This window comes from Aphis gossypii, chromosome 2, assembly GCF_020184175.1.
Source record: "Aphis gossypii isolate Hap1 chromosome 2, ASM2018417v2, whole genome shotgun sequence".
Taxonomy (NCBI): domain Eukaryota; kingdom Metazoa; phylum Arthropoda; class Insecta; order Hemiptera; family Aphididae; genus Aphis; species Aphis gossypii.
Window position 1 is genome coordinate 56,131,232 of NC_065531.1, and position 13,337 is coordinate 56,144,568.

General features: G+C 26.3%; 1 protein-coding gene across 2 annotated transcripts; it reads right to left on the reverse strand.

Moving 5' to 3' along the window:
* Positions 1-48: 48 nt before the first annotated feature.
* LOC114125409 (ras-related protein Rab-30) lies at positions 49-5,444 on the reverse strand. Of its 2 annotated transcripts, XM_050200679.1 has the most exons (6): positions 5,397-5,444; positions 4,693-4,790; positions 4,139-4,222; positions 3,311-3,494; positions 3,089-3,240; positions 49-1,243 (listed from the first exon to the last, which is right to left on the reverse strand). In XM_050200679.1, the coding sequence occupies exons 2-6, from the start codon at positions 4,777-4,779 to the stop codon at positions 1,145-1,147; spliced, it is 606 nt and encodes a 201-aa protein (XP_050056636.1). In that variant the 5' UTR covers positions 4,780-4,790; positions 5,397-5,444; the 3' UTR covers positions 49-1,144. The 2 variants fall into 2 exon arrangements, with proteins under 2 accessions (XP_050056636.1, XP_027844841.1); XM_027989040.2 differs by lacking the exon at positions 5,397-5,444 and having other exon boundaries at positions 4,693-5,268.
* Between the last annotated feature and the right edge of the window lie 7,893 nt (positions 5,445-13,337).

Here is a 13,337-nt window from a genome sequence, read left to right on the forward strand (position 1 = left end):
ATGTATTATGATAAGTTGTAAATATATTTTGAAATGAATATGCTGACATATTAATCTCAAGTAAATATTGTATTAACAATTCATTTTAGAAGAATAATTAATAAATGTAGAAAATTAATAATACAACAAATAATTTATAATACATGATATAACATTTTAAATAGTATACAAAATAAAAAGAAAAAAAAACAAGATTATTTTTAAATACAGTTATTATTAATATGAAACATTTAATAATAAAAACAGCAAATTAACACTATAAAATATAATAAACAAAATTTATTGTGCTACGAATCCTAATATTTTCTACATAAAATTCTTATTTCTTAATAGTATATTCAAAAGTATTGCACTAATATTTTTGTAAAAAAAAATAAATATATACATTTTATAAATAAGTATAAAATAAACACAACATTTTTGTTCCTGATAGTAATAATAAATTAAGTTATTACCTTATAGCTAAAATACAAAATATCAAAACTAAAAATTATAGTTTATATTTATTTTTTAATAATTAGTTAAAAAAAAATTAATTCTGCTTTTAATCATAGATTATATAGGGTAATTTCTTTATTTAATAACAATAATATTAAATTAATAGGTTAAATACTTTATTTAAACAAATTTTAAATGAAATATTAAAAAATAAAATAAACAATGAGTTACACAAAACATTAAAAACAACCAATTTCTAGAAGAATTTTTTATTAATATTATTAATTATAGTTTTATAATACTTGAAAAAATGTTGATCTTAGTATTTAATTTGTAAAAAAAAAACAATTTGATCAAAATACTGATTAGTAGTGTTGTTAGATTAAATTAATTTGATGATCATATTATATTTGAGCACATTTATTATGGGTGCACATACAATACATTTAATTTGTATGCCAACACTTTATACAACCATGAAACATAAAAATATTAATAAAGAAAACAATAACTGAGTTAGAGTTAAAATTAAAACTATAATACTAATTACTTTTGCTCATCATGTTACGGTTAGGTAACTTTTAATTGTTTAAAATATTATTATTGGATTGATTTTAGGTAAAATATTAGTTTGATTATAATTTACCCTGTGATAAGCTAAGTTAAATATCAATGACAATAATAATAAATACTGATAATTAAGGTTTCAACGATTACAACAGTAATCATTAATGGATTTAGATGTTCTAGTGTTGAATGGTAAAGACTGCGGACTGTCTGAAGATATTCCTTTGGATTTAGCTTGCTATAGAAAAAGTAAAAATATTCAAAAGAATTAAACAATAAAATAAATCATATTATTTTACAATTTAAATTTTAATAATTAAATGGTTTCTTTTGTTATCATTTATAATTTTTATAATATTCACTATCCCTAAAATTCCATTATAACCTAATCCATATAAAAAATTAAAATACTAAAAAAGGGCATTATTTTATCCAAGAATATACAAGAAAATTATTTCATAGTATGACATAATAACAAAATATAAACATTTTAAGCTTTTTTTTAGCTATCATATTGTTTCTAATATTTTAAATTAAGATTGATTTTATACATATCTAAAATTAATTCTAAGCATATTAAATTAATTATTATTATACTCGACTTTTTTTTTCTTCTATTCCATTATACATTCTATTTTCAAATCTATTGATAATGTGTTATAACCATAGACATATATTTGTCTATGATTACAACCAAATTGTAATTTGGAAATTAAAACGATTCTAGTGATTGAAAATTACAGGTACTGATTCAAAATCAAGTAGCACAATCCAAAATTGTTTATAACATTCTTTGGTTTTAAAAGTTACATTAAATTATGAGTTATTTCCAAAACATACAGGTTGTACAATGATACATTTTATGAACTTTTTTAATAAAAAAGTAATAAAATGCTTTTTAATAATTGAAAATATCTTATAGTTGGATTAGGTGGATAAGTGCAGTATTAATAGAATATATCATTAATATTGATACATATTGGCGCTGAACCTAACCTAACCTAACTCAAGAGGGGCAACCATCTCCCTTTTTTTCGTGTGTGTACCCAAAAAACAATTTATGTAAGTTATAAAAGTATAATCATGTTTACTAGGCTTTAAGAAATAGAGATAAACAACTAGTCAACAAATACCATATGGAGTGTACTATTTGTTTTGATAAGTTATGTATAGTAAAAAAAGGTGGTGGGTAACGAGAAATAATTTTTGACCCCTTTTCTCTCCATAATTTAATTTTAGTTTGATGCCACAGTTACTTTATATATAACTAATAATATAGTATCCTTCTCACATAAACTGAAATAGTTCTAAGATCATATTATTAAATTATTAAATATAATATATGTAAACTTATTAGTTATTATAATAATTTAAAAACTTAGTGAAGCTTACTGAAGTTCTTCATTTTATTTATACAATTATTATTAGTATTGACATAATTTACTAGATAGGTATTTATAAATTATATCATACTTATTTATGTCTTACTATAGACAATTCATTATTATTTTAGGTTAAAATTTTAAAAATAAATAATGTGTCCCATGAAGATTTACTGATTGCGATGTCTCTTAAAATAATAGATATTATGAGGTAGGTGTCTTAATTTTTTTTTTTTTTAATGAGACTTGCAGAGACGAGGGCTACAAGTATTTCATATTTTAATTTAATAGTTTGGTAAAAAGGTAAAAAAAAATAATCTCTTATTTAATTATTTAAAAAAAAAATTGAAGATAACAATTTTATAGTTTATTTTCATTAAGATCATGATTTTTAATATTTTTTTTAGTACATTGAAAGCACTCGCTAGTCACACGAGTCCGTAGGCCACATGTTTGATATATTGTATTAAATAATTCACAATTTTTCTTGAAATTATCATTTTAAGTTGTTTACTAAAACATTAAGTCAACACCAAAATTAAACTAAAATATGAAATACTTGTAATCCTTGTCCTCGTGAGTTATACAAAAAACAATAGAATTATGATATCTCCATTATTTCTGGAGACATTACAATTTGGTAATCTACACAGAACAATCTGTACAATGACATTTAAAAATATACATAATATATTTTTTACCTCCATCAGTTCTGAAGCAATTTGAACAAATAATTTTTCTACATTATCTGCTTGTTTTGCTGATGTTTCTAAATAGCGCATATCATGCCTTTGAGCAAAATCTTGACCTACATGAGAAGGAATTTCACGGTCTTCTTTGTCTATTTTGTTACCTATTAAATCAAAGCATAAAACTTAACCTAAAATATAATCAATAAATGATTTATACAATTTAATACTTACCAACTAAAACTCTTAACACTTTGTTATTTGCATATTCATCAATTTCACGAAGCCAATCATTAAGGCAATCAAATGTTGGCTGGGATGTTATATCGTAAATTAATATTAAGGCATGTGCAGATCGATAATAACTTTGTGTAATAGAACGGAATCTTTCTTGTCCAGCTGTATCCCAAATTTGGAGCTAATAAAATAAAAACAACAACACTTCATAATAGTAATTAATATGAAGAAAAGATTATTTTCTAATGATAAGAAATAATTGTTAGTGTGCCTCAATTGTAAATGAGAAAATAAATTACAAGTATTCAATGAGCTCATCAATTTTCAGAATTTTCTAGATATAAACTAACCATGGGCATATTTTAAACATCAAAAATTAACAAAACAATTTAAACTATCCAATAAAATAAAAAGGGGCTCTTAAAAAGTCAGAACTGTTCTTAAATAAATCATAAAACCCACTATCTATTATTCTATTCTATTAAGATGACATCAATTCTTTTAAAATTTCTAGATAGCATAAAACACGAGCATTCATTTTTTTTTTTAGATAGCATGGTGTTTTTATTTCAATCCTTGTATTTAGTGAATCGATCAATTTTAAATTGTATAAGATATATTGACACACGCAAAATTTAATTACAACATTATTTTTAGCTCACCATGTTTTTAAATATAATTTTTCTTTTAAGTTTAGTCCCTTACTACAAAATATAAACATATATTTATAACAGCCAACAGGCATGCACATACATTATAATATAGTTGTGATAATTATATTAAATCAATACAAATAAATAACTATGTATGATATTAATAAATTACTTTGACTTTTTCATTGTCTATTTCAATTGTTTTTATCATAAAATCCACTCCTATTGTTGCACCTTGACCTGGAGGAAACATTCCCTAAACATAAATAGATATTAATACACATTTTAGTTTATCTAGTTTGGTTTTAGCAAAACATTTATGACAATAAAATAAAGATAATAAGAAATAATAAGAAATTACATACATTTTAATTAACAGGGTAATTGTATTTGTAGTGTTTTAATCAATTTCAACTATTATAATTTAAGATGATAACTTAATTTAAGACTGTCTTTAGAAATCAAAGTTAAAAATTATTCATTGTTAAAATTATAATGTGTATTTAACATTTTTGTTAAAATTGTAAATTTTTTATTTTAACTTAATTAGCAATCGAGCTTAAATAGTTAAAACATATAATAGATAAGCAACAACTTAGAATTACATCAAACTTAATTTTAAATTAATAAATAATACCAATAATTTAATGAAAACATGAGAAGATTTTAATTATATTATTGTCAAAATGTAATGATTATTAGTTAGAAATTCAGAGCCATACATACCTGAGTAAATCGACGGACCAAGCAAGTTTTTCCGACACCAGCATTACCAACTAGTACTACTTTAAATAAGAATTTATAATCTTCCATTGCACAGAATACTAAAGAATCAAGGAAATATAAGAAAATTAATTAATAACAGTTTTTTACTTCAACTGGTGACACTAGACGAAAAGTCAACTCTTAACATATCAAACTTCAAACATTAATATTGAATAATATCTAAGAAACGAGGAGTCTACTAATTTTGTTTGATCATCGTATTGGGTATTCGAGTGCACTTAAACGTAATATAAAACGGAAATAGGAACAACGGTATCACTAATTAGTCATGAACATGGTTCAAACAATGGAAATTGTAGTAAAAATAGGTAAATGGTTTTTATATTTTATTACATGCAGGTATAATTTATGCGTGTGTTTAAAATGTACGTGCGGGCGTGTATATGTGTGCTAATTTTCACATATTTATACAGGTATTTTTCATAAATATATATATATTTATATTGCATATTATCTTATAACAATAACAATAATAATCATTAACTACGTGTTGATAAGAACACGTAAATTGATAAAAACTAAAAAGCAAAAGCGAATACAACATTGCCTTATTCCTCGTAACTTCCACACACACTCGAGTACTCTACGATTCCCACCATCCAAATACATAATATATTTAATATTTATGTATGTTTACTACTCACTATAAATATTATTATATAATATAATTAAGTGTTATACGTACAATTACCACGAACCAAGATATTTATTTCAGTTCGTGTCACGATTTACTATCTAAATCGAGTTTCGTGTTTATGACTCGTTCTCCCGGAGTGGGATAAGGATTGTGATAAAAAAAAATTAGTACCAACTTCTAAAAACTCAAAACAGTAAGAACTTTGTGGTTTCATATTTTTTTTACTTTAATATTTTTATAAACTTTTATTTGAAAAATACATTGTGTAATAATAGTTACAATAAGTCATAAGTGTGGGAATCGAAAAAAATGTGCATACTTATATACTAGGCATTAACGCTTCGCTATAAACATAAATATTATGTAAATATATTATTATTATTATATATTAGGTATATCATTAGCTGTAGTGCGATAGTGCGAATGGAAAGTCTTTAGTCTAAAGAGTAATCTGTTTATGATATTCCAAGGGCCAAGGCTTAAGAATATGTCGTTGATTATTTGTTAATTTTTCGGTAAGCCTTTACACCGATTCCAGGTCAAAATGTTCAAAAACAATACATCCAAACCAAAATATTAAGTACCTAATTTTAATTATAATTAATAATGAATTTCAATTAAAATGTCAGTAATAAAATTTTAGTTATGTATTATAATAACCTTCAGTAAATTATTATTTAGTTCAGCTCATGGTTATAGACAATAATATTAAACAAATTACACTTATACAATTCGAAATGGCATTTAAACAATTTGAAATATCCCTACGCCATCATAATATTCCTCGCACAGATGTTTTAATTATTTTTGTTTAATACTATTCTTGATCTTTAGTTGTCCAAAAATATTTTTTATAAAGGGCTTGTAAAATAAAGGTGTATTAAACGGTATATATTTTGATTTGGACGTTTTGATCATTGACATAAAAAGATATAATTACTCTTTACACCATTCACGAGCTTTTTGGGATTGGGAGGGTTTCCAGTTATAGACTAGCAGAAGATATCGTTGTGGTACTTCTAGTTGAATTTGGGCTTGGGCCTAGCTTTGTTTTATCAGTTGCCACTTCTAACCTTATTTTATCTATAATAGTCCAAATCGTTGGATGTGCTTGAGTGTTTGTCCTACTAATTTACTAAAACTATAATTCTATCATTCGGTTGAATATTTTGTACGTTCTTCATTATTTAAGTTGATTCGTATGACGTATGCGTCCCGGTCCCATGAATTTGGTGGAAAAATTACTGGTGACCAATTTCATAAAAATATTTTATTATGAAAATAATAAAACGACATATTATTATATAATAAATAAGAATCAACAAGAAAATGTATAGTAATTTTGTAGTCATATATAATAATGAATATTTTCATTAAAATGTAAATAATAATATAAAAAAAAAAATCTATAACTTTGAATAATTATATTGATGCAACATTTATGTCATTATACATCGTTTTCTTAATTGAAGGATATTTTTTTCAAAAATGCGTCCATTTCATTTTAGATTCTGAACGAAGTGATGAATGTATTGATTTTACAATGGTGTGTGTTTTTTTTTTTTTTTTTTGTGTGTCTGTGTACAGCATAACTAGTCGAAATAATGCTCCAATTTCAAACAATGGGGGTGGTTTCCGATGTAAAAGTGAATATCCTTGGTGGTAAAAAGTTAACATTTTCCAACAGTTTTCAAAAAAATCGAGAAAAACAAACAAAAAATGACGGAAAAACGGCAATTTTTACGCAAAACCAGTTTTCGACCAAATCGATTTTTTTTATGGTTGTAATTCAAAAACTAATCACTGAAAATACTTGAAATTTTCACCAAATGTTAATGTCAGTGGTATCCGTATATAGTTAAATTTTCAAAAAATTTTGACTTTTTTTGAGTTATTTATAGACCACTGAAATTTTCGATTTTTTTGAGAAATTTTTTTTAAAGTGTCGATAAAAAATGTTTGGATGACCAAAAAGTTTTGAAAATTTAATACAAGGTTCCTTATGAGTTGTTTTTAATGTAGCTAAAAAAAATTAAAAATCGTTAGTCACAATTTTTTTTATAAGCGTTTTTAGTTCAAATTTTTACGAAATCTGTCGAAAACGCGAAAATTTGCAAGTAATTTTGAAGTTGAAAAATCATAAATTTTTTTCTTTTATAACTAAGTTTTGAAAATTTGGTACAAGGTTCTCCATACATTTTTCTTCAAATATCTGTAAAAAAAACTCTACCGGATTCAGACAAAAAATTTTTATGAGTGTTTGAAATTTAAATTTTTACAAAAACCGCGTTAAATAACAGTTTATCCTCAAACGATTTTTGATATTTGTTATTATTCAAAAAGTATAAGTCGTAGATACTTGAAAATTTTACCAGTTATTAAGATTCGCGTTTTCTTTACGTGATTTAAATTTCAAAATATTTTGACTTTTTTTGAGCTATTTATAGACAACTGAAATTTTCAATTTTTCTGAAAAAATATTTTTGAAGTGTCGATAAAATTTTTTTGGCCCTATCAAAATACTTGAAAATTTGATACAAAGTTCCTCATATGTTATTCTTATAGTGATTAAAAAATTATAAGAATACATAGGCACAATTTTTTTTTATTAGCATTTGAAGTTCAAATTTTGACGAAAATTCGTCAAAATTATGAATATTTGCGAAATATTTGAAGTTGAAAAATCATAAATTTTTTTGTGTTTATAACTAAGGATTAAAAATACAACACTAAGTTTTCCATTAGTTTACCTTCAAGTATCTATAGAGAAAATTCGAAGCATCATTATAGGAAAAATTTTAAGTGCGTTTGAATTTTAATTTTAACGAATAGCGTAACGATAACGATTTATCCTCAAACGATTTTAAATATTTGTTATTATTCAAAAAGTATAAGTCGTAGATACTTGAAAATTTTACCAGTTATTAAGATTCGCGTTTTCTTTACGTGATTTAATTTTCAAAATATTTTTTAATATAAGCTGGTTTTTTTAAACCACCTTTTTCACCAACCACTAGAAATTATATCCTAGGCTGACAAATCATCTTCGTTCAGAATCGTTTTTCGTATACAATGATAACTATCATTGGATTCAAATTTAACACTCCTATAATATATAATAATGATCCATACGGCACCTAATGTACAGCAGAGAGGTACTCACTTGCCCACTTTTTTTTTTTTTTTTTTTTTTTTTTATATTTAATCGTTCATATGAAGTTTTTAATATTTTTTGAGGGGTTTTCGATGTAGAATATTTCGTTATGGACTTTCTTACATTTTGTAGAGCAAATTTTGTACTATGTCTGCTAACAGTTCATTTTTTTTACTATAGTACCACATAGTACACACATCATAGTAAACAACAAAACATGACAAATTTTACAAATGAAGACAAATTCGAGGACACCTAGTTGGATTATTGATCTACATTTGTAATTAAAGTAATATATAAAACTCGGTTTTATTTTCATGGTTTTTCTTTTTTAGTTATTTTTCCTTTGCTTTTTTCCGTGATCTTTTTTAGCCATATCTATAACAAATTGTATGGAGCCATAGATACCTAATACAGTGGCAGTGCCTACTTATGCCTACCGAGTGGTATAAATAGGGGGGGGGGTAGGGATTAGTTTAGATAATTTCCGTGGTTATTTTTTAGCGATAAAGTTTAAATTGTAAACCATATGGACTTTAAAGTTGAAAGTAATGATCTGCGGGACTCTTTTTTTTAAAAAAAAGTTCAAAGTATTGCAAGAAAAGGATGTGGAACATCAATATTATAAGGAACAATACGTCACCATTAAAACTAATTATTTTTTCTCGTGTTATTAGACTAATGTATTTACAATTACTAACTAATTTTAATATTTTTCTTATTTAGTATGATAAAATTATAATATTATAGAAAATATTGGGTGTACAATAGAAGTTGCTTATTAGTATAGAAACACAAATACAACCGCGTTATTGAAATAAAATGTCCCAGTATATACGGTGTGTATTAGACAAATAGGATTATTGAAACATCACATCGGTTTTTTGAAACAATAAGGCAAAAGGTCAGTCGACATATATACACTTGTTAGGTTAGATTTTCTATCTTCTTACCGGAAAATTATACTACTTCGATCGTTCAACCGCATGCAATCAAGATATCATACGCACCTTTAAAATCTTACTACATATTAGTAATAAGGGGAAAAGTTCTCGCAGTGATTGATAATGATCTATAGGACGCATCTTGTTTTTTGCAACCTAATGATGTTAAGTTAGGTTACAGAAAAAAAAGTGATTCTTGATAAAATTCGAAATTATTACGGTCACGGTGGATTCAAAATTGCAGATGATGCGAACACGAACGTAGTTCGCCTGAAAAATCAATCGATCTCTCAGATGAAGTGTATATGGCAATAGAATTGATGTTTAGCTCACACCTATGTTGTAGAGATTCAAATCACAGATAATATATAATATATATTAGTATATATATCTGTGATTCAAATTGAAGAAGGGATTTGTTAAGTGGTAATATAAATCTTAAAAAAATTGAACAGGCTAATACTGGTGATGAAAGAGAAAAGAACGAGGCACCCATGGCCCATCATTGCACCCCATCAAGTAAAGAAATTGTAGAAGCTCTTATATAGTATCCTCAGGAAAGCAGTCCAGCACCCTGTGGATAAAAAAAGCTTTGAGCAGCATTACTCGTATGAGAATATGGTCATGGTGTTACTCAACACAAAAAAACAAACATCGTAGGTAGATATATTTTAAAATGATACATGCATAGTTAATAATACATTGTATATATTTTTAATATTTTTTGTCATAGTACCTACTAATTAAACAAATCGTTTATTAGAAGCAATCGATTAATATTTAATTGACACATTTCACCTTGGTACCAAAATGTTCTTAAAAAGCTGCTTCTACGCTTTAATATAATTAAACATCACTAGTAAATGCTCACAAAGGTCTTGGTTCAGTAGGTACTGTGTTTAGATTCTCTTTACATTAGGACTTCAGGTGACCGACCACTATATTGTAGGTACAAATTATTAAAATACAATATTCTACTTCGGTATCTGGATTCTGGGGCAAATGCGCTTGCATTCTACAACTACTCGATTCGTCGAAAATGAATTATTTGTTACGTTGAATAACTTGAATATTATTGTAGTCTGTAGATGTTACTTATTGTTTCATCGCTGTTCTCTTTGGGCAGAAGCACAGCGGACGTTGGACATGAGAGGCAATCACCACAACTGATAAACTTCTCAGAAGTACTGACACGTTGGAACTTAGAAGACTTATAATTAGTGAATAGTGATGACTGATGAGAATAATAGAATCAATTAGGTATTTGAAAAATCGATTCAATTCTATCATTTTAAAATCATTCAGTTGAAATCGAAACCATTCGAATTATAACACGGTCTTAGACATAGTCATATGAGTACATGACCTTATTAAACTTACTACTTAGTGTAAGGCTGGGGCCAGGGCCCAAGGTGTATTGATAGATTAAATTTAATCTATTTTGTGGTTAGGGTTAAGCGTATGGTCTTGGATTATAAACATTCGAATTAATTATTTTAAAATCATTTGTTAAGAATTTTCAAATATTATTATCATAATATGAGATGTATAAATAATATAAATTATTACTAATATTAGTCAATACTCAGAAGGACAAACTAAATTATAAGTTTTGACTATTGTTGTAACTCGTAGTCGAACTTTACTGGGACTTATTTTGCCGTTTACTGATATGTTCTATGATAGTGATTTAAGATGTAGAGATTATGCGACCGGAACGTTGGCAACACCTCGAGACTCCTTGAACAGATGTCCTATTTGACAAAACCTAAGGTAGAACGTCGAGCAGTCGTCTGCCATTATGTTCAAATTGTTCATTAAACAACATTTTAGTATTGTACATTCGAAATTTTGCTTAAAGGTCCCCACATACTGCAGCGGTGGCGGTATAATAGCGTCCGACTAACGCTATCGGCTACCACTGAAGTGTATGGGCACCATATTGCTTATTTCTACTTCGCAAGTCGTAACCTGTGCAAATTTGCATTGCCTTCTACGAGTTCTAGTAGTTCTACGACTACTCGATTCGTTGAATATTTTTAATATTCACATATTATTGTAATTGTTACTTATTATTTTGTCGCTGTCCTCTTTAGGCCTCTGGTTCTGCTCAGCGGGGCATTGGGCCATTGGATATGAGACAATCGGATAATGTCGCAATGAGAGGCAAGCGCCACAACACTGCTGACACGTTAAAGCTCGAAGACTATATTATACAATAATGTATAACAATTATATATTTTTTTATGGCTTAGGGTGGATTGTTATTGTTGGTGCCAAATGGCAATTAAAAGCTGACATAGTAAAAAGTAAAAAGAAAATTGTATACATTAATACTATTTTATTATACACTAAACACTTCAATATTCTTCTATGATTAGTGATTACAAACTCGGAGAATATGTTACCGGACTGTTGGCAACACTTCCAACAGACTACTCCACAAAAGCCGTAATCTTTTGTGTGTGTGCGTTAGAATATCGGACGACCGTCCGCCATTTTGTGAAAATTATTTAATATACGAAATATCGAAACTCGAAACCTATATAGGCAGATGCGTATTGCGTCTTACTATTCAACTCGTCAAAAATGTAATACATTGAAACTGTTTTAACTTATTAATTGTTATGTTGAATTTATTTATTATTCACATATTGTTGATACTTATAGTTTGGTCATCGTCCTTTTAGAATAGCGACCGTAGGGATGTCAATTGTTTTGTTAACATCGATTTATATTTTTTTTAATATCGATACATTGGCGCTGCAATATCGAACATTTCAACAAAAAATTGCGCGAAGAACTCGATATATATGGAATTTTGGAAAAATATCGATATTTAAAAAAAAATCAATTATTCTACTGTTGGAACGTTTAATACAATCGACTGAACTAGAGAGCCTATATAATAATATATATTATTATGTAGGTTCTCTAGATAGAACAATATATAAATTTTAAATGTTTTGAAAGTGCATAAGCGTATTTAAAATGTATATTTTTGAATATTGGATCAAGTAGTTTAAAACAGAAAGTAAATAAGTTTGTTCAATAAATTCAAACCGTTTTTTCATTTCAGTTATAGAATTTTTAGATTGTATGCCAATCTTAAAAATTGGTAACATAATATTAATACTTAAAGTATCGTTGGGAGTGGAATAAGGATAACCACTCATTGTTACTTATTTTTGTTCTGAACATTTCGTTACTTTTTCAGAATTTCTAGAAAATATACCACTTTTAGTATTTCCAATTTATTTGCTCATTTAATAAAGGCGCATTATTTAAATGTTTGTTGTACTCTATACTCTATACTTTTATAATCTTTAATTTATTTAAAAAAAAATATTTTAAGTTGAATGATATAAAAAAATCATACCATGCATACCTTTGTGTGATTCGAGCTTTTATGGTATTTTGAGATACAATGGTGCAACTTTTTTTATATGTTTTAAAAATCCTATGTACTCAATGGACAACGACAGAGAATGGTTTATTATCTTTGCAGATAAAATACATAATTGCTTCAGTTATTTTAATGTTTCTAAATTATATATTTAATATTTTTTATATTCATAGCTATCAGATTAAGATAATAACGTATCTAAATTTTACATTTCAAAGATTATTTTTTTAATTATTATTTCTGTAAGTGTAGGTATTTACATTTGTTATATTTAGAGATTTCAGAAGTTCGTAATATACCACAGCTTTTACATATTGCATTTCTATTACTATTTTTTCGAAATATTTCCTAACTTTTGATATAGCTTATTAGAGTGTTTAGAAATCAATAAAATTAAACAACAGCCGTAAACCTTTAAGTCATATTAATTGATTTATATATTAA